Consider the following 24,401-nt stretch of genomic DNA (forward strand, 5'->3'; position numbering starts at 1 on the left):
CTTCCCTAACATCCCCTCTCTCTTAGGCCAATTTATATTATTTGCTATCTTTTAGGTGGAGCTTGAGTGACTCTAGTCAAGCATATCTTAGTTATGATTGGTGAAAAGTTCTCCCGTCTCCATTTAAAGTAATAGGCTCCGAGAAATTCAGAGCACATGCTCGGTGAGAGGTGGTCGCACCTTGGAGGGAGGTAGCTTTTGGGACGGAAGTGTGTTTTTGTATTATAATGAGCAAAAAGTACACTAGGGTACAGCATTTGTTAAAACAAGACAGGTCCTTGGCTCAGGGTAGCAAAAAGTGCAGCTTATCGGTCTCAGTGTGCACAAGAACAAAGAGAGTCCCCACCTGGTTACAGAGCCTAGCCATGGTGTCTCTACTCCACACTACAGTCCGGACTGTTCCTTAGAGCTAGCACAGCAGGTTTCCCCAGCACAATAGCATCTAAGGTTGGAAGCCTAGGGAACGCTCAGGTAATGCAGCTATGCCCTACCCTGAAAGCCTCTTCAATGCTGTACATCTTTAATTTTTATTTTCTAGTTACTTCAGGCAATTACACCACAGGCAGCTATGGGACCGGCTCTCCTGCAGCCGGTAGAAAAGTATGAGAAGTATGAAGAAAAAGTAATAAAAAGATTGCCAGGAACTTCACAAATGTTTAATGACTATCAAGCTTCTTTTGAGTGTGTGTGGTTTTTGTTTTATTAAACTGAGTTTTATGAAACTACAAGAAAGGTAAAGATGGTGACAGATTAAGAAAATTATGTGCTGGACACTCTAGAAATAAAGACTAGTACAGGTACAAATCCTGCAAAACCCTTTATGTGATGTACACACAACATTTAGAACTGAATATTTACAGCTTAAAATACAATATTCATCCAGTGGAAAAGGTCATAGAGAGCATTTACATGAGTTACAGAAGGCTTTTTTTTTTTTATACTTTTTAAACAGTAGGACATTGAACAACTCCATGCTGAAATGGTTTAAATGCATAAGGCCAGAAACAGGTACTTCCATTACAGTTCATGTAATTACAAAAGTCTAATTGCGTAACACAAGTCTGATTTACCAGCAGAGAAACAGTTTGCTGGAATTTACTCCACTATAAATCAGTTTTCATTTATATAAACTGTCTCGAAGTGTCAAGTAAACATTAAAGTACGCAGAACATTAAGTATTTTTTTACAGGTTCAGCGCACTTCAGATTTCTCAACAAGGAACTACTGAAACAGCAATAAAAAGGAGCTTTGATTGTAATAACACAAGTGGCTTGACTTAAACAAAAAAGAAACCATCAGCGCACACTAACATTCTTATGGTGATTTCATGAACATTTACCAAAACACTAGCAAACAATACTTTATTTTCCTTTACAGCCAGTGCTTATTGGGTGAGAATCAATAAAACTGAAAGATAACAAAAGAATTTCCTTGTTAGCATTCAATTTCATGTTAGTATACATGAAGGAGACAATTCTACTGTAGAATGCGTTTACACCACATCTGTACTGTCTGTACAACCTTTCAAGTTTTAAAATAAAAACATAAGCAATTATAAATATTTTAAAGTACTAAAGATCTTTAACATCTAAATAAAGATTGCTGGATTTTCAAGACTGAAGTTTTTTCAGGAAGAAAAGGAGACAATCCAAACATTTATCATGATTGCTGGACTGATTTAGATCTCTTATTCCTTACTCCAGCTAGTAGACACACATCTGTCATTCTCAGTCATACTCAAGCTATTAATAATTAGAAAATAAAAATGAGAGTTCCCTCCACATGAATCTTCATGGATGGAGATACAAGCCAGATTAAATACACATGATTAAGAGTGACAGGCAGTGAACACATCCACAAGCCAACTACTCCAGCTCACTGCTCTCAGGCTTGATCTGCCCAACACATCTCCGGACACACTCAAGATTCATTGACCGCTGCAGAGCCATGAAGAAACAGTGTGACTGAAACATGATGCAGGAAGAACTGCAAACAGGAAATCACCTGAAGAGCCTCAGATCATATCCAACGTGCTTCCATACAATTTCACATGCCCGCCTCCTACCAAGACCCTACTTAGATGTCAACACTTAAATGGGAAGCAAAGGTCATGAGGTGTTACTCAAATTTTATTTTTAAAGCATGATTTTGTTGCTACATAAGTGACTTGTGTCTTGTTAGGTGCCTTGTTGCCAGCAATGTTTAAAAACAATTTTAGAAAAGTTCTCAAAATAATCAGGTAATCCTGGTAAGTGTTCAAGTCTGAGCACATAATAGATTTATTTTCTTTAAAATTATATTTAAGTAGTTGCTATGAGAAATTAGAGTTGACATCTACAAAAGCTGCGTAATACTTTCAGTCATTCACAATAAAATTAAGAAACGTACATTACGCTCAAACAGGTAACAATACTTTAATGGATTACTCCTTAGTCACTGTACAGTCCTGAGCACGTTTTTGCAGGCATATGTCAGGTCATCATTCCTCCCCCACAAGTCCATATGACATACACCAGTTGGAAGAAAATTTAATACTTCTGAAAAGCAGTATCTTAACTTAGCTTTGGTAATTATCAGTGCAACTATAGAAACCTTTCATTTGCTTTTCAAAAACCAATTAAGTTAAGGCAGGCACTATTGTTATTAAGATTCTTCCATCACCTTTTGACACTGATAGAGCAGACCATCTGAAAGAGCTGAACAAGGTGATCTGAACCACAAGGCCAGCATCCCTGAGTACGTACGACAGTGCAGCAGACAGGGCACGGATGGAAGCAGCCGGCATGCCAGTATTCCCTCATTACCTTAGAACAACAGAGGTTATAGAAAAAAATGAAAGAACAATTAGATATAGGTATAGTTCACAAACACTATTTTTCTCTCAACCTTCTGTTATCTTCTACTCTCATCCCCGTTCTTCATCACCAAAAATGTATGTCTCCTGCATGTAATTCCAGATTTATCTGTCTAATTGTTTCATTCCCACATTTTTGTCCCGTCCAAAACTCTTCAGTGGAATAGTTTGCTCCCTTGTAAAATCTGTTGTTTGCTGTTTGCTTGTACCTTGCTACCAACCTTCACAAACGTCTGAGTAAGGCCAATGAAGTCCTTAGGAGAGCATCCCTGCATTTACCATACACCCCAATGTTCACTACCTTGAACTGTAAGGTACCTGCTTCCATATATCTATTTTCCTAGGAAAAGTGGTTGTGAGCAACCTTACGGTGTATTTTCACTCACCTATAATATCTACTATGTGGAGTTTCAGCTTCTGCTGCAGCGTACTCAGAGCTGTTGAGAGGGAATCTTGAGAAGGCGACATTTTTATATTCTGTTTCACATCATTGGAAAGGGACAACCACAGCTTCCCAAAGTCTTCTGTAGTCATTTCCATTGGCCTAAAGTTCAGCACAAATCATAGTAAAATAAAAAATTCTTCAGAATAAGTTTGGTCTCCTAAAAATAAATTCCATTTCCAAAAGCAACTGAACAGAGCAAATAACAAACAAATGCAGATTAGTTTAAGGAAACCACTGCTCTTCCCAGCTTATTGTTAAAAAGTTTCTCTCTATATATATTTTTTTTAATTTAGAAAGCTAAAGCAAGGAATAGATTATTCTGTATAAGTAAAAGACCAAAGTGAATGACCTTGAGATACCTGCCTGCTGAAAAAGTTCATCTAGCAAAAAGCCTACTGAAAATAAGGCTTCTCCCCCCCCCCACGCAAGAGTTGCCTACTTTCTCACATAATGTATGGGACTTTAACTGAACTAAGTGATTTGAGTAGACACATTTATATTTTGATGTATTTTAAAACATCATGCCCTTTTTACCCTCCTGTTTATTTAGTTCCCAAAACCACATTCCACCTTTCAAGACTATTCCAACCTGCAGCTACAGTCAGCATTCTTTCTAGGTTTGTACTTCTTCCTGGACCACCACCCTCCCCCCCTTTTTCTTTTTTTAAAGTATGAAAATAACAAATTACTATTATTATTACCAGCAATTTCTGTTGGATTAAAATTAGCTGCTCAAGATGAAGCCTTGTATTTTCATAGTCAATACACAAACCATCCTACACTTGTCTAATACTTGTTTGAATAGACATTTTTTTAAAAACTGCAGCTTATTTACCTGATGAAATCCAACAATGATAAAGTTACTGAAAATTCAAGGCAAGGTTCCATCTCTGACTGGTAACTAATGGAGCCAGGAAGAATTCCCTGTGTACAGATTTTGTCCATCCAAACACATTTCTGGCAACGTTCCACACTCTGAGCTTCAATTACAGAGAACTGGTGGGCAGGACTCTCCAAAATCTGCATTTTCAAAAGGAATGTAGAACATATCAGTACTGCTTGTCAAGTTGTGGAAAGGGCTAAGGTACAGCTATAAAACTTTCTAAGTGCTTTTTATTTCCATTGATTTTTCTTGGACTGTGGCCAGCAAACAGAGCTACCATTCTTCAGTTCTTATCAAGGACAATCATTAGCATCTACAAAAGCATTATGAGAATTAAAACCGAGAAAGTTGATCTCTTTTTGCTATTTGCCCCCTTTTTTTTTTTTTTTCCTTGAGTGATTGCTCTGAGAGGCAGAACCTGAATTCTGTAGTTCAGTCCCAAACTAAACTAATATATAAGACCAAGAAGCATTGCAACATACCCAAAGCAGCTTCAATTATGTAATAAAAGTAGAATGTTGAGAAATCATCCCCAATATCGAGGATAACTTCAAGGCTGCTCAACAGTCCTTGGCCTCTCCAAACAAACAACACAGACCACAACCATAGATTGTGGTCTATATTCGTGGGATATTAAACGAATTACTAGGAAAAAAAAAACAAACACTAGATGTTTGTTTCCTATCAATGCTATGGCAGATTTGATGTAAGCTAGAAATCAGAAGGAAAAAGGCTTCATAAATGAAAACTGCTAATTGGTTAAGTCAACTATAAACCAAACATTTGACTTAATTCTTGTCCTGTTATCACTTGCTGAGTGTCTACAGAAGGTTTTATAATTCTGTCCTTCCAGTAAAATTCACGGAGTCATGCCAGTATGTTTCTTAAACAGCTTTTAAAAAGTTTCATTCAAGGCAATCACATGCTTTTACCAGCTGGATTTAAATCCCAGGTGTAGCTTATTTCAAAAATAAACTGACTCCTCTCCAACATCAACCACATGCATAAGAACAAGAATGAAATATAACTGAGGTCTTTGAAAAGAAAACCAAAGCTTCACAATTTTATGATGCATTTTTTTCCTTCACAAGTCTGCCTACCATATAAATACAAATAACGACCGCACAAGCCCAGTAGCCACAGCAATGAAGTTAGTGATTTTTCTGGCAACTCAGGTCATACCATTCTGAGTGCTCCTGGTTAGACTTGCATTCAGTTTCAAACTGAATGAAGAAGCTGAATTCAGAACTGAAGAATCATACGTGTTTGTTATAGAGAAGCAAACAATAGGAAATGAAATCAAAGTGAATAAGAAAACTGAGATGCTAAATCAAATGACATTTTAAGTTTAGGTACCGAGACTTCTTTCATTACCCTTTAGGAGGTAAGTAAGAGACATACCACAGGTTTTAAGGGCACGTTTAGGGAAAAAGGCACATCTATTATATTAAACTAAATATGACACACTGAAATGCAAACAAAAGCAAAAAAAAATCCAAGTAAATTTGAAATAATGGAAACCAAGTTTCTTACCTGAAAGTGTTCTGCTTTTTCAAACACTAAGTTTACAGTATTAAGTGCAGAACTCTTTTTATTTGAAGCAAACACAGCGAGCAACAAAGAGTCATCTTTCCACACCTTACATAAATACAGAGCTAAGGCATCGCTCTGACAAAGTTCCACTACTTCGGAATGAGGAAGCTCTTCTAGTTCTTTTGGTAAGGAAGGGACCGACAATGTTTTGTTGGCACTTTCACACAAAGCACTTGGAGAAGGCTGAAGAATTTCAATATTACCATCAGCAAACAAAGACAACGGTGATAGCGTACTATCTGAAAGCCTGTCATCCAGCCCAGGCTTTTTAAGGGACTGAGGTGTTTCAAATGCTAAGTTATCTTCCAAAGTATCTGAAGAACACAGAGAAGGTTTTCTTAGTCTTGTGTGTTTATTTCCCTCACAGTCTTCCTTGTTAACAGGCACTGTATCAAGTAAGGGACCAAAAGTTGAAGCAGCACTGTTTTGGATGTCTGATGCCTCTTCACTGGTTTGGGTTTCATTTATCTTTGATTTTCTTTTGAACTTCTGAGTAGCCACATCCATTTTCCCCATCTGAAAAAGAAAAAAATGGCGATGGAGAGAGCTTCCAGCAATATGCTGTGTAACTTAACAATGAAACAGAAGCAGCAAAGGCAAATAATGACCAACAAATTAGTTTAGATGACAAATACAAATAGATTGCAAACATGTTAATGGATTTAGTAACAGGCTTTTGTTAAATATCTTAAGGGGTGTTGGATTAGCCTATAATGCAAGAATGATGCTTAGGTTCTCCACAACAAACTGACAGTTCTTATTAAAAGCAGCTACAGGTAAACATTTTCTGGTTAAAACAATAAATAAATACCAAAACATGAGTGAAATAATTTGATAATGCTAGTCTGATAGAGATTACTTTATGCTGAATTCTTCAATCTTTCACATTGTTATCATACATAAATAAAAAGGGCATTGAAATAGGATGCCAAACTAGCTTTACAGTCAAATGACTGCCAGCAGCTCTGCTGGCACAACTGGTGTCAAAGAACAGTTGTTAGTGAAAACTGAAAACAAAACCCTGAAGGTAAACAGAAGGAAGTTCTAGTCACTAAGATCTACTTCAGAGGTTGTTTGATCAAGTAGTATCCAACCAGCTTCACATTCATAACAAGTTACCAGATGACAAAGGTCATTTCATATAGTTTTTCAATTACATGGATCATTCACCTAGCTTTCAAAATGCTGATTTGATCTCTCTTTGCATAAATGTATTTTTAATTGTAAATAATGTTAAATATGAACTTCAGGCTGTTAAGTCACAGAAGAATCACTTACCAGACTGACACCAGCATTTGATCCTAGCCCAACAAACAATGTCGATGCTAACTGCTGCTTTTCTTTTTCTTCCTCGGAGAGGCTGGAAACTTGATCAGACTGAGATGCAGGAGGATCAATCACCCGTCCTGCTAATAAGTTGCCACAAGAAGCAGCCTGTGGCTCATCTGGTTTCCCAGCTGTGCTTTCTTTCTTTGGAAGATAGCCTTCTTTGCCCCACAACTTCCTTATTCCCTCAAGTTTCAGAGTATTTGTCCTTAAAAAAAAAAAAAAAAAAAAAAAAAAGCAAATAAAACAGGACTGCGAACATTTTCATAAAAGCATGCCAGCACTCTGCTCTAAACACCATCTGCAGGTTTGATACTTTGATATACACAGGGAGCAGTGGAATACTAATGTTTTTCTATCTGCATAAAGTTCTATGTTAATAATGTCATTCATCACTTAAAGCATCCAGCAAATGCAAAGTAGGCTATAAAGTAAGCATAGATAACTTCAGCCAGTAGTAGACTGCATTTGTCAACTCAGAGATTCAAGCATGTTATAAAAGTAATCTGAAAAACATTTTCAGAGTGAATATAAACACAGTATCTGTATTTCTCTCCATGAGAAAAACTGTGGGAATCTCTACGTTTCTTTAAATAGTTCCACTGCTGATTCTTTAAAAACAATGTAAGTTAATATAAGAGGCTGAAAGTTATGAGACTTAGAAAGTATTTCCTGTAAGATGTGTTCAAGTTCTTGTACACCCTGAACTCCAATAGAGGTAAATTCAGACACAGGCTGCAATTCTTTCACCTAAAAGCCTCAATTTTTTTTTTTTTTTTTTTTTTTTTTACACAAGCTGGTTGAAAAACTCAAGAGAGCTTTCATGGTTTCTTGTATGCCCATCTACCAGGGTATAAATGATGTAACTAATTTTTATGGAACTACAAAGATAGAATTTATTTGTACTGTTCTAAAACTTAAGAGTATCTTACACTGCAAATCTTAGCCTTATTTTGATCTAAGAAGGTTTCCTTAAAAGGCACATTAATTTAAGCCCATAAAAAGCAAATGTGGCCTATAAAAAAAACTGAAAGAATCTAGAAAAAACACTCAATTTAATCATCAGTTAATCCTGTCTCAATTTTACTGCATTATCATTTAAGTTGTTGCTCGTGAAGAACATGAAAAAACAGTTTAACTGTGTTAGCCTATTTTCTAGGTATTTCAGTGAAGATGTTATCCTGCATTTCTACTTACATGACAGAAGTTTCCATGTTAAACTGTATTCTTTAATTCCGTTTAATGAAGCAAAGAGGAAGCAAAGGCATATGATAATGACAAGGACATAAGTTCAAATGTACTTCAATTAAAATGCAAAGTAACTCACTCTTTATGCCCAGTCTCAGCACTGTTACCCGACGTATCAGACCCAAAAGATAAACCAGTGGGGGATTGTCTACCAGTGATGCCAGATGAGGACACACTTGAAGCAAATGATAATCCATACGGTTCAAAATTCAGAGCTGTAAGACAGACAGTCTTTTAGAATTATAGTAAGGCACAAAAAGGTAAGATTTTTTTTTTTTCCTGAAAATTGATATGCTGTATTACTACATGTCTCAAGCTTCCCAGTCAGGATCCTATCCTCATTAAAAACAGATGTGTCCGCTCTGAAGTAACTTCCACTTAGACACAAAAGAATGTATCTAAAAACATGTATTGATTTGGTAGCACTTAATTTTAAATTTTACCATTTTAATTACTACAATTATAAAGAACAAGCGACTTTATGGAGCACCATTAAAACAACTGCTTATCCTTATTATTTGTAGAGCAAAATACTGCACCAGATCTACGTCAATAAGCTTTTCTATTTGTTCATGCACCTACATAACACATTTTTGAGTCCACAACAGCATGTCCATGTATCACTATCTGTTTTGCAAACATTCTTGGCACCTTGGGTGATAGCTTGCTTTCAATAAGACTGGAAAATCAGGATGCAGGACCACCCACCTTATCCACGCTTTACCAATCAAAATGTAGTCTGAATACCTTCTAAAAATTGTTTTGGACTATAACTTAACATAAACAGTCATTGTTGTGTAAGAAGCAGAGCAAAGACTCTTCACTACAGCCCTGAGACTACTAATGGATGCACAGTCCCTTTCTCTCATCTCCACTCAGCCCTACACTTTCTTCTTCCCAAATAAAGAAACAAAGCAGAACTGCTGCGCATCTGGGATGAGAGAGGTCTCCTGACAAAGGAGGAGACAGTACTAAGGAGGTGTCCTGTTACATAAAAAAAAGCAGGAAGGAATGGATACAAGGGACTTCGTGATAATCAGCAGCCATATTCAGATTCAAACACTACCAACCTGTAAAAATTGGTTAACTATAAAGAACGTTAAAATAAACTTGCAAAGTCACCTTCCAGAATATTTATGAACATTCTTCCCAACCTCTATCTTACCTCCTAGATTTCTAAACCAGTGGAAGATGCTAATCAACACTTGTGATTATTGAGGAAAAACAGCATTCCAATCTAATTCTTACAATGTTTTCACTGCAAAAATGTAAGAACATTGAAAACACTGGACTGTAAAATGGAAGTTCTGCAGTCACCTTTTTCCTGAGAAAGCTTCTCCTCTTGTCTCTGGTGATGAGGCTTATATGGCGCTGCACCACGGCTAAGTCCCTCAGCGACAAACCCATCCAGAAAAGATAAGGATGCATCTACCTACGCAGAATTAAGAAAAATAAGCAATGAATATATTTCCTGTACACAAGCCTGACATTACCACAAGAAAACTCTCTTATCAGCAAGATTTGCATCTTCTGTCTTACTTCCCATACCTACTAGTAAAGCTGCTGTATTCCTCAGGCCTGTGAAAATGTATATGTACAGAAATTATTAAGCAAGTATGTTGAAAAAGATTTGTAACTTAAATTAGCTCTTCCAATATTGACTTTTTGTCTAAAAAAATAAAAAAAGCACAGAGGGGAGTTCTCAAAATGGTTGACCCACCATTATATGAAAATATTGAAGCCAAAAAAAAAAGAGACCCACTCTAAAACACCAGCAATATCAATACTATTTTCCTTCATTAACTATGGACATTCCAGTGCAAATTTTACTAGTTTCTAAATGGGAAGCAAAACCTTTTAATTAGGAAGCTGTACCGTATCAGTAAAACAGGTCTACATATAAAAAAAATCAGCATACGCAGTTGTAATTTTGTTAAAGGTACTTCAGCTTACTAAATACTGTGTTCTATACTGAATAACAGAGCCAAAGATTCATCACGTCTGAAAAAGTATATTTCTCAAAACCCACTTTAAGGAGACTAAACAGTGACACTGGTCAGAACTGTCAAATAATTTATTTTGAAAACACTTTCTGTCGAATACTTAACCCCCTAGAACTACAAATTAGTTCAGGAACAACACACACTGCTGTTATCTTACCACCATGTCATTGCAACTAGCATCAAACGGAAGCAAGTTTTTCATCAATACTCTGTCTTCACGCAGATGCTTCAATTCAAAGGCATGTTGTCTCATGCAAGTATCTAGAGAGCTACTGAACTCTTTGATTAGTTTGTCAATCGTTTTAGAGCAGGAGGTGTGTGATGCTATCTTGGTGACTGCAGCCATAATCCATGCTTTAGTGTCAGAGGTAACAAAAGTCTTCTTCAGCAAGCTGTGTAGCCTTGTCAAAATAATTTCTGGATCAACATCTGTAGCAAGGCTGGAATATTCCCCCAAAACCTATGCACAATGAACAGAGAAAATACACACTTAGACACGGAAGCGCGTTCAGTTTTTAAGTTAGTATGTAGGAACAAATAGTAACACAAAATCCACCTCACATTCAAAAAAGTATCACAGACGCTGGAATAACTAAGATCTTAGAACTTCCTATTCAAATAAAATGAAAGCAAGAGATTCTGTGTAAGGGAATACCTCTCTACCAGATTTGGACTCCTAGCATTTATTTATTTTTTAACATCTTTTTCACTTTAAAGCTGCCTACACTAAGTAACCGACACATAACAGTACAGTAGGCAGTACCACCATACTGGCTCCAACTGCTCCAGTCTGCTACTGGTTTAATCACTGGTGTATGAAGGTCGTAACTGCTTTCAGTAGCATAAGAAAATCTGAAGACCCAACTGCATATCGCAAAGGCATTCCAGTCCTACTGCAGGAAGACAGCTCTATCAAGCCTACACAATTGACTAAACTGTCTCCAAACTGCTTGAATGAGATAAGGTCTTACACGTGTTCTAAATTTCTCTATCATGGCAAATGCTTGAGGCGATCTTTGTGTTTATCTCTGTAGTTTCAAACTCTTAGTTTCTTGAAGATCAAATAGTTGTTCAAAAAGAAAGCTAAACAGCAATTAGGCCCTTACAAAAAATGGTTTGTTCATACTGCAGCATCTTCCTTGGATGGTAGCTGAATATTAAACAAGTGTCAAAGAATACTATCACAGGACTCAGACAGTTAACTACAAGGCTAAAGCTGCTTTTCATAACCACATCTGGCCTAACTCTGATAAAAACAGAAAGGCTCTCAGCACGCAGGCAGATGAGTTGGCTGCTAAGCCATTCCAGTAGTAAACTGCCTTGAAAGGGAGCACATTAGCTTTTTGATAAACTATGACAAACTAAATAGTTTGTTTGTCATAGAAGAGGTCATTATATTTCAGTGTATTATCTCATCTTCGAGTAAAAATACAATAATCATTATTAAAATAAAATAATTAAAAACATCACTACCTTTGACAGTTTGTTCACATCTATGTACTCAATTTTCACCACGTGTCTACCTTACCCAACTCATGACTTGTAGGAATTTCTGTGGATAGAATGTATTTTCCTCTTCAAGTAATGTTAAATAAGACCGTACTGCATACGTTCGCAGCTGTTCATCTTCTTTTCTATCATCAAATCCTAGAGAGGAAAACAAAGTGTATTTTGCTTGAAACACAAATGCCACCTGTATCAACTATTATGTCAACATGTATTTTAAGAAAGCGAGCCAGACAATTAAGTAACAGATATAATTCTTCAGAGCACTTGGTGAGTTACCTTCAGCTAAAAGCCTCAGAAAGTTGTTTGGGATGTCAGGATGCAGAGCATCACCTCCAACTGAAAACACTGCATTCATCGTTTGGATGAACCACCCATTGTCAGGGGCATACCTGTCCAGATGTTAAGGAATGAAGTGCTAAGGCATAACTTTTCTTTTCCTTTTTAGTTTGCTAATCAATACATCTTAAGTTGTGAATGAATAAATAAACAATAGAGTGAAAAAGAATGGTTTAAGCAGACTTCATGCAGCAGGGAGACATTCACACAAGGACTTAGTTCTGAAAACATGCTCTGTTGTATTTCAAGCTCACACTTGTCCCATGGTAGCTTTCTAGAACTTTTTTTTTCTTTGAGTTTATCAAGTATTATTTGATTAATGATAGATTGGCTCTTTGCAGCAGCATTTTGCTGTTGTTTTACTGAAAAAAATAAACATTTAGAAGTACTCCACAGAAAGCAATGTTGCTTTTTATATACTTAAAATTTGAACAGCGTAATTCTGGAGGTTAGGAAACATTATTTTTGCCTATCCTCAAACCAACCCTGAAAATGCACACCACTGAATGGAAATTTTCAACTGTAGAGAAAAGTGAGTACAGCTTGTTTGTTTGCTGGCTGTTTTGTTTTTGTACTACTGCCTGTGCCACGCAGCATACAAATGGAACAGTAAGGTACTTCCCCACTATAAACAGCTTAAAACCCAAATATCAGACAAAAATACACACAGAGAATGAAGCAATGGCAAGTCTCGCAGTGATACCCACCATATACTGAATGTCTAACCATCATTTATATTTCAAGCATAGTTGATCAATCTTTATTTCCATGAAAATGTTATCTTCAAATCTATAAACCAAGAGTTAGCAGGGAGATCATTCTCACAATTACAGAACAGCACGCAATACAGCAATGAGACATCTCTCTATACAGTAGCACAGGACTTCCAAGTTTTAAATTACAAATACAAGGTTTAAATACTAAACCCCAAAGCCAAAATGAAGGATTTTAAGTGCTATTACTCCCAGAAAAATAAAACATTCTAGTCATTTTTATACAAGTTTTCTTTTGCTTATTTTTTGCATTTGTAAGAGTGGAAACCGCAGATATAACAACTTGATTAAAAAGATCATGAAAGATGCTTTGAAAGGTACAAAAGTAACGATTGGCTGAGCTCCGACTCAAGGCTTCTAAAAATAAAAGGATATTTCTCAGCAAGTTCTGCTACTTTGCCAGATAAGGTGATGATAGCATATTCTTCCTTGCTTTCTTTTAAGTAGTCAAGCATCTTCTGAACTATGACTGTCACATTCTGTCCATTTGTAATTCTATAAAGAATCTCTAAAGTCTGAAAGAGAAAGCAAAAGAGATTTGATTGGTTCTGATGATTCAAAACAATAATCAGGCAAAACAATAACACCTTAGCACAATGCCAAATTGAGCAACTGTCTTTACTTGGCAAGTCTTAAATGAAGCATGCTTCTTACCTGCACAGTTTATCTCAAGTACTGATAGAAAGAGCAGTTATAAACAGTATTAACGTGACACAATATGCTTCTTACAATATTCGTTTTAGAAAACTTACCACCCATCTTATACAGTAACTTCATTGGTTGTTTTTTGAAAAATTCACTGACCTCCCTTTTAATAATAGGATCTGGGTGGTCCAGACATTCAATTATTGTCATCTGGTGCTGAAGTGCCAGATTAGGATCCTGCTGAATAACACAGGTCAGAGACTTTAAACCTAGAATATAAGCAATTGAAAATTATATACAAGAATATGCACCATTATGGCAAAACTGAAAACTTGTTAATGAAATCATCCTTACCTAAGTATTTCAAATTAATTTTGGGTGACAAAACAAATTTTCCAATACACTTGGCAGCCTTTTCGAGTAGTTCAGATTTGGGGTGAATTGTATAAATTGTTTGGACACATTCAAACAAGATGGCTAGGGAAAAAAAAGCAAATAATAAGTTTTACATAGTAGAATTATTTAATACATAACAAGCAAACAGACATACACACTAGTATGATAAAATTATGAGACTGAATGCAGTACATTTAATATTTTAAAGCAGTCTTGTACCTTACTCAAGTGTCTACTTCCAAAGAGCTGGGTAACCCATAATTTCAGTTTTTAAGCAGATACTTTGTACACAAATACATTTCCTTTTTGCAAACAAAGGATATTCTCACCGTACATACTCCATTCAACTTAGAAATACACAGCTAACACTGTAGTACAGCTTTAATTACATATCCTAACAGCAGACATATTCCTTTTCTGATAATCCACTAACATAAAACATAAAAGAGCAAATCATGGTTATTCTGGTTTAGGTGGCTGAAATATTGCCACACGCATGCAGTGAAGCAAGAAGAGTTTGGCAAACAATTCGTCATTACAAAAAAAAAAAAAAAAAAAAAAAAACGAACTGAGAACAAAGTAGAATATAAAATGGCATGGGGACCAGTTCAGGTTTATGTTGAATCAAATTTTTTTGCACAAAAGCAACACACACCTCAACTTTTACTGGGTGTCTGAAGCCCACAGAAGAGATTAAATTCTTACAGAATCAAAAAAGAAAAAAAAATTAATGCAACATTTTAGTTACAGTGTACAAAAGCATTTGAATAATTTAAATGATTACATATTTCCTTCACCTTGCATTTGGATCTGCTTTAGCTCATTGACTGTAACAGGGAACTGCAGTGCTGAACTGAACTGCAGAGTACCTGCCTATGTAATAACAGGATGAAAAACCATCTCCTTTTATATACATATAGATATATTTTAAAATATTTTCATTTAATACCTAAATGTTACTATAGTGATTGTTATATCTATTAATATTTCTTCATTCTTGTTTTATCATATAATTAAATATTGTTAAATCAATATTATTTGTGGTATGTATACACACAAATACATACGCACAGACACTGATTAATTTGATCAGCCTTTGCCACTCCACGTACAACTTCATCTTTAAAAGTTCTTCCAACCCTGAAGTCTCCTATAGTAGCTCAAATGAGCAGACTGTGACAGTCTTTAGATGAAAGATTTGAGGCAAAATGTTTTTCAATAATTCATGATTTCTTAGTTACAGCAGTAAACCTAAATCATTGCAAGAAGAGAAATGCAGTTCCTGAGTTTAAAAACTTTTCACAGCTGAGAAAAAGGTAGAAGTGAACTTAATGATGCACAAAAAAATAATTAATCCAAGTTAACCACCTACAATAAGTAAAAAACATACAATAACTAAGGACTTTGTGTAAAAAAGAATAATCAGTTATAATCTTCTTTGATCTCTTATCACTGAGAAATATTTTATAAAGAGTTGATTGCACGTGAACAAGAGTTACATATCTAAATTCTGTCTTTGAATAAGTCATGATAAACCGCTCACTTTGGCCCCTTAAGCACTTAGCACAAGTCTACAGTTACTAACTCCAAGTGCAAACTGTCTGTATTATAAGGAAACATTCTTCCCAGTATCTTGTATGTTCTTGTCTCATAGAAGCAATAAACCGATTATACAGAATATATGACAGGTACTTTCTCACAAATTATTTACTACAAGGTAATAATTTCCTCCCTACCCCTGTTTCTGGTGGAAGTAACGCTTACACAGTGTTCAGAAAATAGGTACAAAGCAGGCATTACGCTAGATCTAGAGCTCTGGTCCACATTCCCCTTTTAAAGTCAGTTATAAAACATGTCTTGATTTCCTCTCCATCCCATCAGCACAGCTACTGTGGCATCACCTATTGGGCTTTACTTTAACAATAAAGTAACGGGATGGAGCTTTTTTGGTCCATGTACTGTGAAGCAGCTCTCAGGTGTAGAACTCTACAACATCAGATCTGGGTGCTTAGATGCACTGAAGTCTTGCAGAAGGGAAGGCAAAGCAAAATCCAAATGAATTATTCCGCTTCTTATTAGAAAGCCTTAACAATGCAATTATTCCTTTTGATTTTGTTCTAGCAACAAATACAGCTTTCCCTGCAGAAAGGATAATGAAATTAACATAGTTTTAAAAATTCTAAACTGAGATGTGTGTCAAAAACATATTTTCACATGCACTGCTATCACTGAATAAAAACAGCACTTCCAGAATTAACTGTTGCTAGAGAAAAAGCCATACACAGCTGTAAAGAGCCAATGCGGTCACTTGCACATGTACTGCCTTTCCTAGAGCAGAGAAAATATCAATGGCTGAAGATCTAAGCATTTCTCATAAACAGGACTGTATCACTAGGATTTTTCTTTTACTATGTACTTCAACTTGGACAATGTTGAGAGCTTTCATGAAGAAGCTAACTTCCTGTATTTACAGGCAAGGGCAACGCAAACATAAGATAAAGGCTTTTCAGTCAAGATGAATTCCCTCTAAATAATAAGTCTGTTTTACTTCAGTAATAAGAAACTTTGCTGTTCAGAAATATATCGCTTGTTCTACAATTTACTAGTCAAACACCTAAGAATACATTTCTTGTACAGTAAGAACAACTGGATTTTCCAGAAGTGCTGCATATGTATTTAGCGTGATCAAGTGCTCATTTTCAACCTTTCCAAATACTGGTAATTAGATAAAAGACCCTCACCCACCATATGTAATATTATGATTTATTTCTGCTCTTCTTAAAGATTCATCCAGAACATCATACATCAATTCGCTTGTCCTGTTTAACAAGAAATATTTAAAATTCTTATTTGCAGCATGTAGTCTTAACTTCCAAACAGCCTAAACACCAACATTAAAATCTGCAATGCAAATTATTTGTATCTACAGATTCAGTTTAAGAAGTTAGAACTCTATAATCTATCTCTATACAACATCCAACGTTTGCAGCTTTCAAAAGAAACATTTACCATATAACAAGAAAAACGCTTCCATTCTACCATATCACAAGAAAAAAAAATAGGAAAAGATCACAGATAACTAGGTACTCACAAAATTATACCATTTTTTAAGTTATCTTTACTGTGGAACTTTACCCAGTTGTCTCATAACCTAGTAACATAATTTTCAGAAAATATATTTCAATAATATTCCTTAATTAATTGCTTAGACAATCCAGAAGCTGAGAAATTAATTTCTCTATTTGAAAAGTATCTTCTCAATGGTTAATAATGAATTAATGCATAAAAAGTACAACTCTGAAATCCTTTTACAAGAAGACAGAAAGGTTGTCTATGAGATACTGTTTATAACTATATTCTTTGTGCATTCAGAGTATTAATTACAGAGAAAGACCTGGTTACCTTGGATCATCTTTTCCTAACAGCCCTAATATTCTTAAAAGCTGAATTTGTAACCATGGCGCTGGCACACTGTGATAGTTGAAGTCAATAGGAAGCTTTCCTCCCACTACCTGTTTCAGGATCATTACAAAACTCTCTGTCAAGTCCTTATATCCAGATGAGTTTTCCTACATAAGAAAGAAATACAATTGAAATACTTTAACATAACAACTCAAAGTACAATATATAAATTGAATACAATCCGAAGTGGCCACTATTTCTTTAAATCTCTTTCTACTCTCATCCCTGAATATCTACAAGCTCCTTATTTTAAAGCATTTGTTTCTTGCACTTTTGCAACAAAAAAAGAATGAATTTAACTTCAAGGCAATGGAAAAAGAATTAGTCAAATTTCAGTGAACCCTTTAACATACTGCAGAAGTTAAACTTGGTCTCTAGTTAAGGATACAAATGACACTGACTTCTTGCATAATCCAAATGCTCAATCTGTCAAACTAGGTTGAGAGCTAGTGTGAACAAATACAACATATCCATGATTAGTTAAGTTACCTTGTCTAACAAGTATATTTTTGTAGCAACTTTGCTAAAAAGCTTCTGTACAGTATAGTGTGCTTCAAATAAAGAAACGTATGAATAACTGCTAGGGTTCAGATGTGCTTCTAATTCTTTGCCTACCTTAATCATTTCAAGATAAATATGCAAAGAAGCAGCCATGACACCAACATCCCTGTCACATAAGGCTTTCCGGAACTTATCATGAATATGCTGGACTTGGTTAGGAGCAATGAGATAGAATTTATATAAAGCTTGAACAGCCTTTCTTCGGATAATTTCCCTGAAGAAAAATGAGATTTACACAAAACAAAATCAAGATATTGTGTCCTTTATGTACCTGACTTAACAAAACAACTTGCACTTGTTATTTCTACAGTAAACTTACTCATAGTATGTTATCCGCTAGGTATGAGATTACATAAATAATCAAACTAAGGTTATGCATATCTGCAAATATACTTTAACCAATAAGGTTTATAGGAAGAGCTTTATAAAAAAAAATAAAATAAAAGCAAGCATTGAAAGGTTCCCGGTCTGATTCTCCACTTACTCTACAAATACCTACATATATTTGTTAAAAGGACTCCAGCAGACAAGGTAAATTACATTTACCTATCAAAAGTGGTTATTAACAAAAATAATACCTGTTCAATGCTCAGTCAAGGGTGCAAATAAATGAGACAAGAATACAAGAGAAACTAAGAGGAACAATTTCTGAAAGTAATGACAAGAAAGATCAAATCAGAGAAAAAACATCAGTTTACTAAAACCACCTACAAGCCTAAGCCACTCAACCTTACAAGGCCACTTGCAGTTGTGTAAATTAATACGTACTTCGAATGCTGGAGCTTGTCTTCTATTAAGGGAAGAACAGCTGGAATCATCTCCCGTGGAAAGATCTGACTAACAACAGTTAATGCCATGCACACCTCTACAAGATTAGTGCTCTGTAAGTCCTATTACAAACATTGAAATAAGACAGTCAGTTTTCATTTAGACTTCAATTTTGTATAGACATAGCCCAAACTTTTTGCAAGAAGGCTGGATCCAGCTCACCTACAGCAAGCATCCTGCTGCCAGCCATGATATTGTCTACTTGAAGTGTCATCTCTCACTAAGATGACCAGGCTCTTTCCTACTTTCATACAGTAACAAGCAACTCCTCACACTCGCATTACAGAACTACATTCGTATTCTAAATTTATGTGAGATCAACAGAGAGCTACAATCAGCATTTGCTTACTGAAAGAGTTTGATGATTATAAAACTAAACCAAGTCCCCAGCTGGAGAAGTACATGAGTCACTTTACACTGACGTTAACAGCGTTCTCTCTAGCACCTTTGATCTAGCCCAAACAATTTATAAAGAAAAGATGAGCAAGCTCAGTAATAGTACCAATTACATATTTTTACACTAAATTAAGACATTATCTATGCCCTAAAAAGAGAATGCAAATTACACGTGATATTCTACAAATGAGGAAGAATTTAAAAATTTCCTATCTGTCCCAAATACAATTAAAAATAGTAGATGCAGCTCATTGTAACCATCTAAGGAAGCACGGATGGATTCATGAAATAGGATTAGAATTATTTTTCAAAACAAATCAAACGTTTAAGATTTCCAGCTCACATCAATATTTACTCCAGCCATTTGCCACAGTGAGGTTTTAGTGCTTGTTTTGGTTTAGCTGTTTGAGGATTCTTATTTCTCACTTCTTTCCATAACCCTACCAGTTTCAAAACAGATTTTTAAAGATTATAAATGGTTTCCATCACAACAGCAAAACAAGTACCATTTTCAGTCTTTAAGTTTCTGTGACTACTGTAACATCAAAGTAATCGCTACATATAAGGGATGTAAGTTACAATTGCTCCATGTACTAATACAGAAGATGACTCCTATGAAATATTATTAGGTAATGGATTTTCAGTGTCACTCCAAAGCATATTTTCAGTTTCTATCAAAATTGCCAAAATAACTCAAAGAAGCCAACAGATACTTTATGTCAACTAAAAGCAATTCATTCCAATATGTATGCGTGGCTCCTTCTGGAGTTTAAAACTATAAGCAACGTTTGATGGTATTTCTCATGGGTAAAATTTAAGAAAATATTGATTCAATAAAAGGAATGCCAAGATTAAACAAAAGAGTGAGATATAACTAGTGAATACACAGCTGAGATGCATGGCTTAAAATGGAAGAATTGGTCAAGGTTAGTTAACCTCCAAACCTTCAAAAGCACTGTACCTTCACAACTGTGTTGACAAGTAGAAGCAGCAGTTCATGATTTTCATGGAGAAATAAAGAAACAGCCAAGTAACCTATAAAAGAAAGCAGCCTCCATTAATACATACAATCAATAAGCAACTTCAAGACAGAAAACTTAAGCATGTCTGTAATACAAGAAGAGTTAAACAAAAAAGTAGTTAAAAAGCCACTGATGGATGGCAGTAGCTCATGTTTTAAGTATCAAGACTTCCTTTTCTTTGCAAGCAAACCTACTGTATTTAAGTTGCAGTAAAGCTCAATAAATAATGGCTAAGAAACCACTTGCTGTGAGAAGTAAGATACTGTAAGGAGCTAGAGAGCAGTCAAGAACATTGTGAGAAATCACTTTCTGCATAGTGAATGTCTCCTCTGCTGACTAAAGTATATTCCTAATTAAATGCACTTCCTTATATTTGTTTCTCTTTCTTCAAAAGATATAGTTCAGTTTCAAATACAATTCTGCACTCCAAGTTGAACATAACATTATTCCACCACCCTATGCCAAAGCCTCCCTGGTTATTTATTAACAAAAAAGAAACAATTCCAAAAGCCCAGAAGAGAAGCCTGCCAGAAACCTTTTTCTTCAGAGAAAGAAAATCCTCTTCCTTTCAAACTAAGGGAGTTAAAGCAGGGACAAGGAGAGCATGTCACCACTCAGACATATACTGTAGTTATTTGTATTAGAGGTGGATCTTAGTCAGAAAAGGCTTGGCTCTTTTAGGACTTGGAAATCAAAATGAACAACTTAAATTGTAGTGTCTGGACTATCAGACATTTGAACCTATCTGCTTGTGGAAATACACTTGATCAGTTCAGCAAACCTGTAAAAATGTAGTTCACTTTGATTCATCGAGGCTAATATTGGGTAAGAGAATAACTTAATATCTTAATTGAATCAACTGACAGTGGTTCCTTAAAGACCTTGGTATATGGCACCAAGAACAGACAAGGTCAACCTTATATACCATACATAGCTGCAAAGCAAAATAAAGAAACAAACCACATACACTCTTGATGACATCTTTTTGTCATATCAAAGCTTAAGGGCTCTTTGTGTCTGGGGAACTTTAAGTCCCTTCATTAAAAAAAAAAAAATGTTGCTTCACCAAAACCTACTTAAAAGGAACCCTAGCATGGAAAGGTCTCAAACTGATTAAACTGATTAATAACAAGATGCACTGGTTCTCGACACTTACAAAGGTCATATAAAGTTTTCTTCAAAACAGCTTACCACCTGCCCTCCCAGGTTTGGTGAAGATTGAAAATCTTAGTCACTACCAGAGCATCTGTGCACTGGCTTTCATTATTCGGGGAAAAAGCAACTTTAAATCATCACTTGTAACATATTTTCTCAGAAACTCCAATACTTGAGTGGATGATCCAGATGAAATTCAAACAAAGGATATCAAACAAGCATATCCCGCAAGACACTGCCTTCCTTCTGTGTATGCAGACATAGTATTGCTTGGAGTTAAACCATTTTCTCTGCAAACAAGAAGAAATGTCTTCACTAGGCAGTTGAACCAGCAACTGCAATAAATTCTCCAGACGAGACAGGCTCACAGCTACTTCAAACAAAATCTACTCGAAAAGGTTTTATAGCCACATGGGCAGGTAGGAAATCAGCTCCATGAAAATTCAAAGAAATCTGAAATAGCCTTTCATATTTCCTCAAGAACTTCTACACCTATGCTCTAAGGATCTCCCCATTTGATTCATTTCTTACAGAACATTACAATCACCAAAACAGATATAAATATTCCGTTTATTGCAGTTAGCAGCGTGGCCTTAAGCTCATTACAAAAATTCTAAAGAAATATCTGCAAGTTAAATGCTGGAAAACCAGTACTGTGCTTGCGGTAATTATCTGACATCAACAGTTTCTTCTAACTTTGTATTCTAATGCTCAAAACAAAGTCAGATCCTGACAGAAACTCATATTCAGCTTGGATTTAGTTTTTAATTGTATTTCTTGCAAATTACTTGTTTATTAGTGCTGCATTTCAAAAACACTGAAAGAACAACTGATGACTTAAAATATTTTCCCTTGCCTTCTGTTCTAAAAGTTCACAAACTAGGGACTTGGTTATTTTCAAAAAGAGGAAAGACTACAAAATGAAATCTTGAAAGTAGAAGAACACTTTGAATAAGCTGTATTTTTACATGTGTTACAAGTTCTACGAAGCTTTAAGAACGCTGTCTGAAAAATATGACAGGGCTACAACCACATACACATACCAACTCTTTTCTCCAAAAGATTTCCTTGCTGTGCAAGCTTGATTGCATGGATATATCCAAAAGAAGACTCGTATCCCAGCATTTCACAATAGATGAGTCTCACCATACATTCTTTCATCAGTCTCTGAAATACCAAAAATAAATTACTGAAGCTTTCCTGTCAGCCTTGTTTCACGTGCTTCTTCACTGCTCTAATGGAGTAGAGGAGTTTGACAGCAATACATGCAGGTTCATAGAAATTTCCTATATATACATACAGGAAATCAGAGTGCTCCTGATTTTTTTGTTGTTATGAACATTCTTTTGTGAATCAATAATGATTTTTGACCACAACAGCAGAACTCTCCGTATAGGTCCCTCAAAGTTGTTATCTAATTTTGATTACCATACATATAATCAACACCAAATTAGCAATTTAAAAAATATTATGAAGTAATCTCAAGCGTTAGATATCACATTGTTAACGCAATCTTTAACCAGTCGCTACGCTGACCTAGAATGGGTTATCACATATATATGAGGTTAAGACTTTATTTTCCCCTTCAGATCTCCACCAATTAACCCAAGCCAGACATATACCTCAAGTCCTACAACTCAGACATGAGCAACAGAACACATGACAAAGCACAGCTTCTTACATTGCAGAAATTAATTATAAGAACGTCAGACTGCAGAGAATATTATTTGATAGAAATACTTCATCACACAACTTTTTTCCTACATTATTTGAGAGCACAGTATGACCGGACTCTGAATACGATATTGCCCCAATTTGTTAATAGAGAACAGAAGTACAGTACCCTCACTATTTTAACCAGGCTCCACATACATTGACATCTGTACTTTTTAATGGTGATGATTATGTGTCTATGCTGCAGATAACGCGTTCACTAGGCAAAAAGAGTGGGGCACACTGTTTCCTTCACTTTGTGTCTGCTGCTCCTGCAGACTAACAGGACTTACGAGCGTAGTGGTGGGGGCAGAAACCATTGCTTTCAAACTGGCTATCTCCTGCTGGATTAGCTTTTCTTCTTCCTGGGAAAAGAAATTAATCTGACTTGAAATCTTGCACAGCTTTGGAGGCGACACACGGAGCAACTAATGGTTACTCGTTTACGAGGATCTCGCGGGCTGCTCAGCACCGCGGGCACAGCCCCGCTCCCCGCCGCAGCGCTGCTGACACCCGGCCCCGCGCGGGGGCACCCAGCAGGGCTCGGAGCCCACCCAGCCGCGGCCCCGGGGACCCGAGGCCCTCGCGGGGCGCGAGGGGAGGAGCAGGGAGGAAGGCCCCGGCGCGTACGTGCTTGGAGGTGAGCGCCGTGATGCTCCTGATCAGGCTGCCGAGCCGCGAGCCGGCCGACGGGCGGCCGGGGCCGGGCCCCGCGGGGAGCTGCGGGCCCAGCAGGGCGGGCAGCGCGCTCAGCGTGCGCTCCACCACCTCGCTCATGGCGCCGCGCGCCGCCCGGAAGCCAGGGCCCGGCCCGCCGCGAGGCCACGCCCGCCTCGGCGCCCGCTTCCGGGCGCGGAGCCGCCAGGGGGCGTTGCGCCGGGAGGTGGGGCGGGAGGGGCCGGCGGTGGGCGGGGCCGGCGGTGGGCGGGAAGGGCTCACGGCGGGCGGGGCTCGCGGCCCCGGGCCGTGAGGGGAGGCCCCGCCCCTCTCCCGTGCGAGGCGCGCGGCGGAACGAAATTCGCTCGAATTGGCCTCGTTTTTGTCTCAGCCCAACGGTGCTTTGGCGGGGACGGTGGTGGGATGGGTTTTTCTTCTAGCAGCGGTGGGGGAGAAGCTGAGGTGGTCAAGTGACAAAGAAAAAATCTCTGGAGAAAGAAAAGCAGAAAAAAGTTTCTCCGTCCCCAACGCACGGCTGGTAAAGAAACTGTGCAGGTGGGGGGAGCCAGGAAAAACGGCCGAGCAGGGGCAGGCTG

At 36.9% G+C, this 24,401-nt stretch overlaps 1 protein-coding gene across 4 annotated transcripts; it reads right to left on the bottom strand.

Annotated features, from left to right (window-relative positions):
* Positions 1-634: 634 nt before the first annotated feature.
* On the bottom strand, positions 635-23,926 carry AP4E1 (adaptor related protein complex 4 subunit epsilon 1). 4 transcript variants are annotated; one of them, XM_032194702.1, is made up of 21 exons: positions 23,779-23,926; positions 23,442-23,513; positions 22,479-22,602; positions 20,220-20,293; positions 18,803-18,924; positions 18,089-18,248; positions 17,414-17,580; positions 16,757-16,830; positions 13,970-14,092; positions 13,775-13,884; positions 13,346-13,485; positions 12,138-12,250; positions 11,881-11,999; positions 10,510-10,812; positions 9,667-9,781; positions 8,429-8,564; positions 7,054-7,309; positions 5,716-6,291; positions 4,135-4,319; positions 3,241-3,398; positions 635-2,804 (listed from the first exon to the last, which is right to left on the bottom strand). In XM_032194702.1, the coding sequence occupies exons 1-21, from the start codon at positions 23,923-23,925 to the stop codon at positions 2,644-2,646; spliced, it is 3,435 nt and encodes a 1,144-aa protein (XP_032050593.1). In that variant the 5' UTR covers position 23,926; the 3' UTR covers positions 635-2,643. The 4 variants fall into 4 exon arrangements, with proteins under 4 accessions (XP_032050593.1, XP_032050595.1, XP_032050594.1 ...); XM_032194704.1 differs by lacking the exons at positions 23,442-23,513; positions 23,779-23,926 and adding an exon at positions 23,279-23,431; XM_032194703.1 differs by lacking the exons at positions 23,442-23,513; positions 23,779-23,926 and adding an exon at positions 21,608-21,725 and having other exon boundaries at positions 22,479-22,594.
* Positions 23,927-24,401: the final 475 nt, after the last annotated feature.

This window comes from Aythya fuligula, chromosome 11 (assembly GCF_009819795.1).
Source record: "Aythya fuligula isolate bAytFul2 chromosome 11, bAytFul2.pri, whole genome shotgun sequence".
NCBI classification, from domain to species: Eukaryota; Metazoa; Chordata; class Aves; order Anseriformes; family Anatidae; genus Aythya; species Aythya fuligula.

Bases quoted from the DNA above. Each gene is read 5' to 3' on its own strand.
- AP4E1 (XM_032194702.1), bottom strand. From the start codon at position 23,925: ATGAGCGAGGTGGTGGAGCGCACGCTGAGCGCGCTGCCCGCCCTGCTG. The intron at 6,292-7,053 runs GTAAGTGATTCT...TTTCTTTTTCAG, and splicing joins CAAATGCTGGTGTCAGTCTG to ATGGGGAAAATGGATGTGGC. The intron at 3,399-4,134 runs GTAAATAAGCTG...GCTGAACTTTAG, and splicing joins TCATTGTTGGATTTCATCAG to GCCAATGGAAATGACTACAG.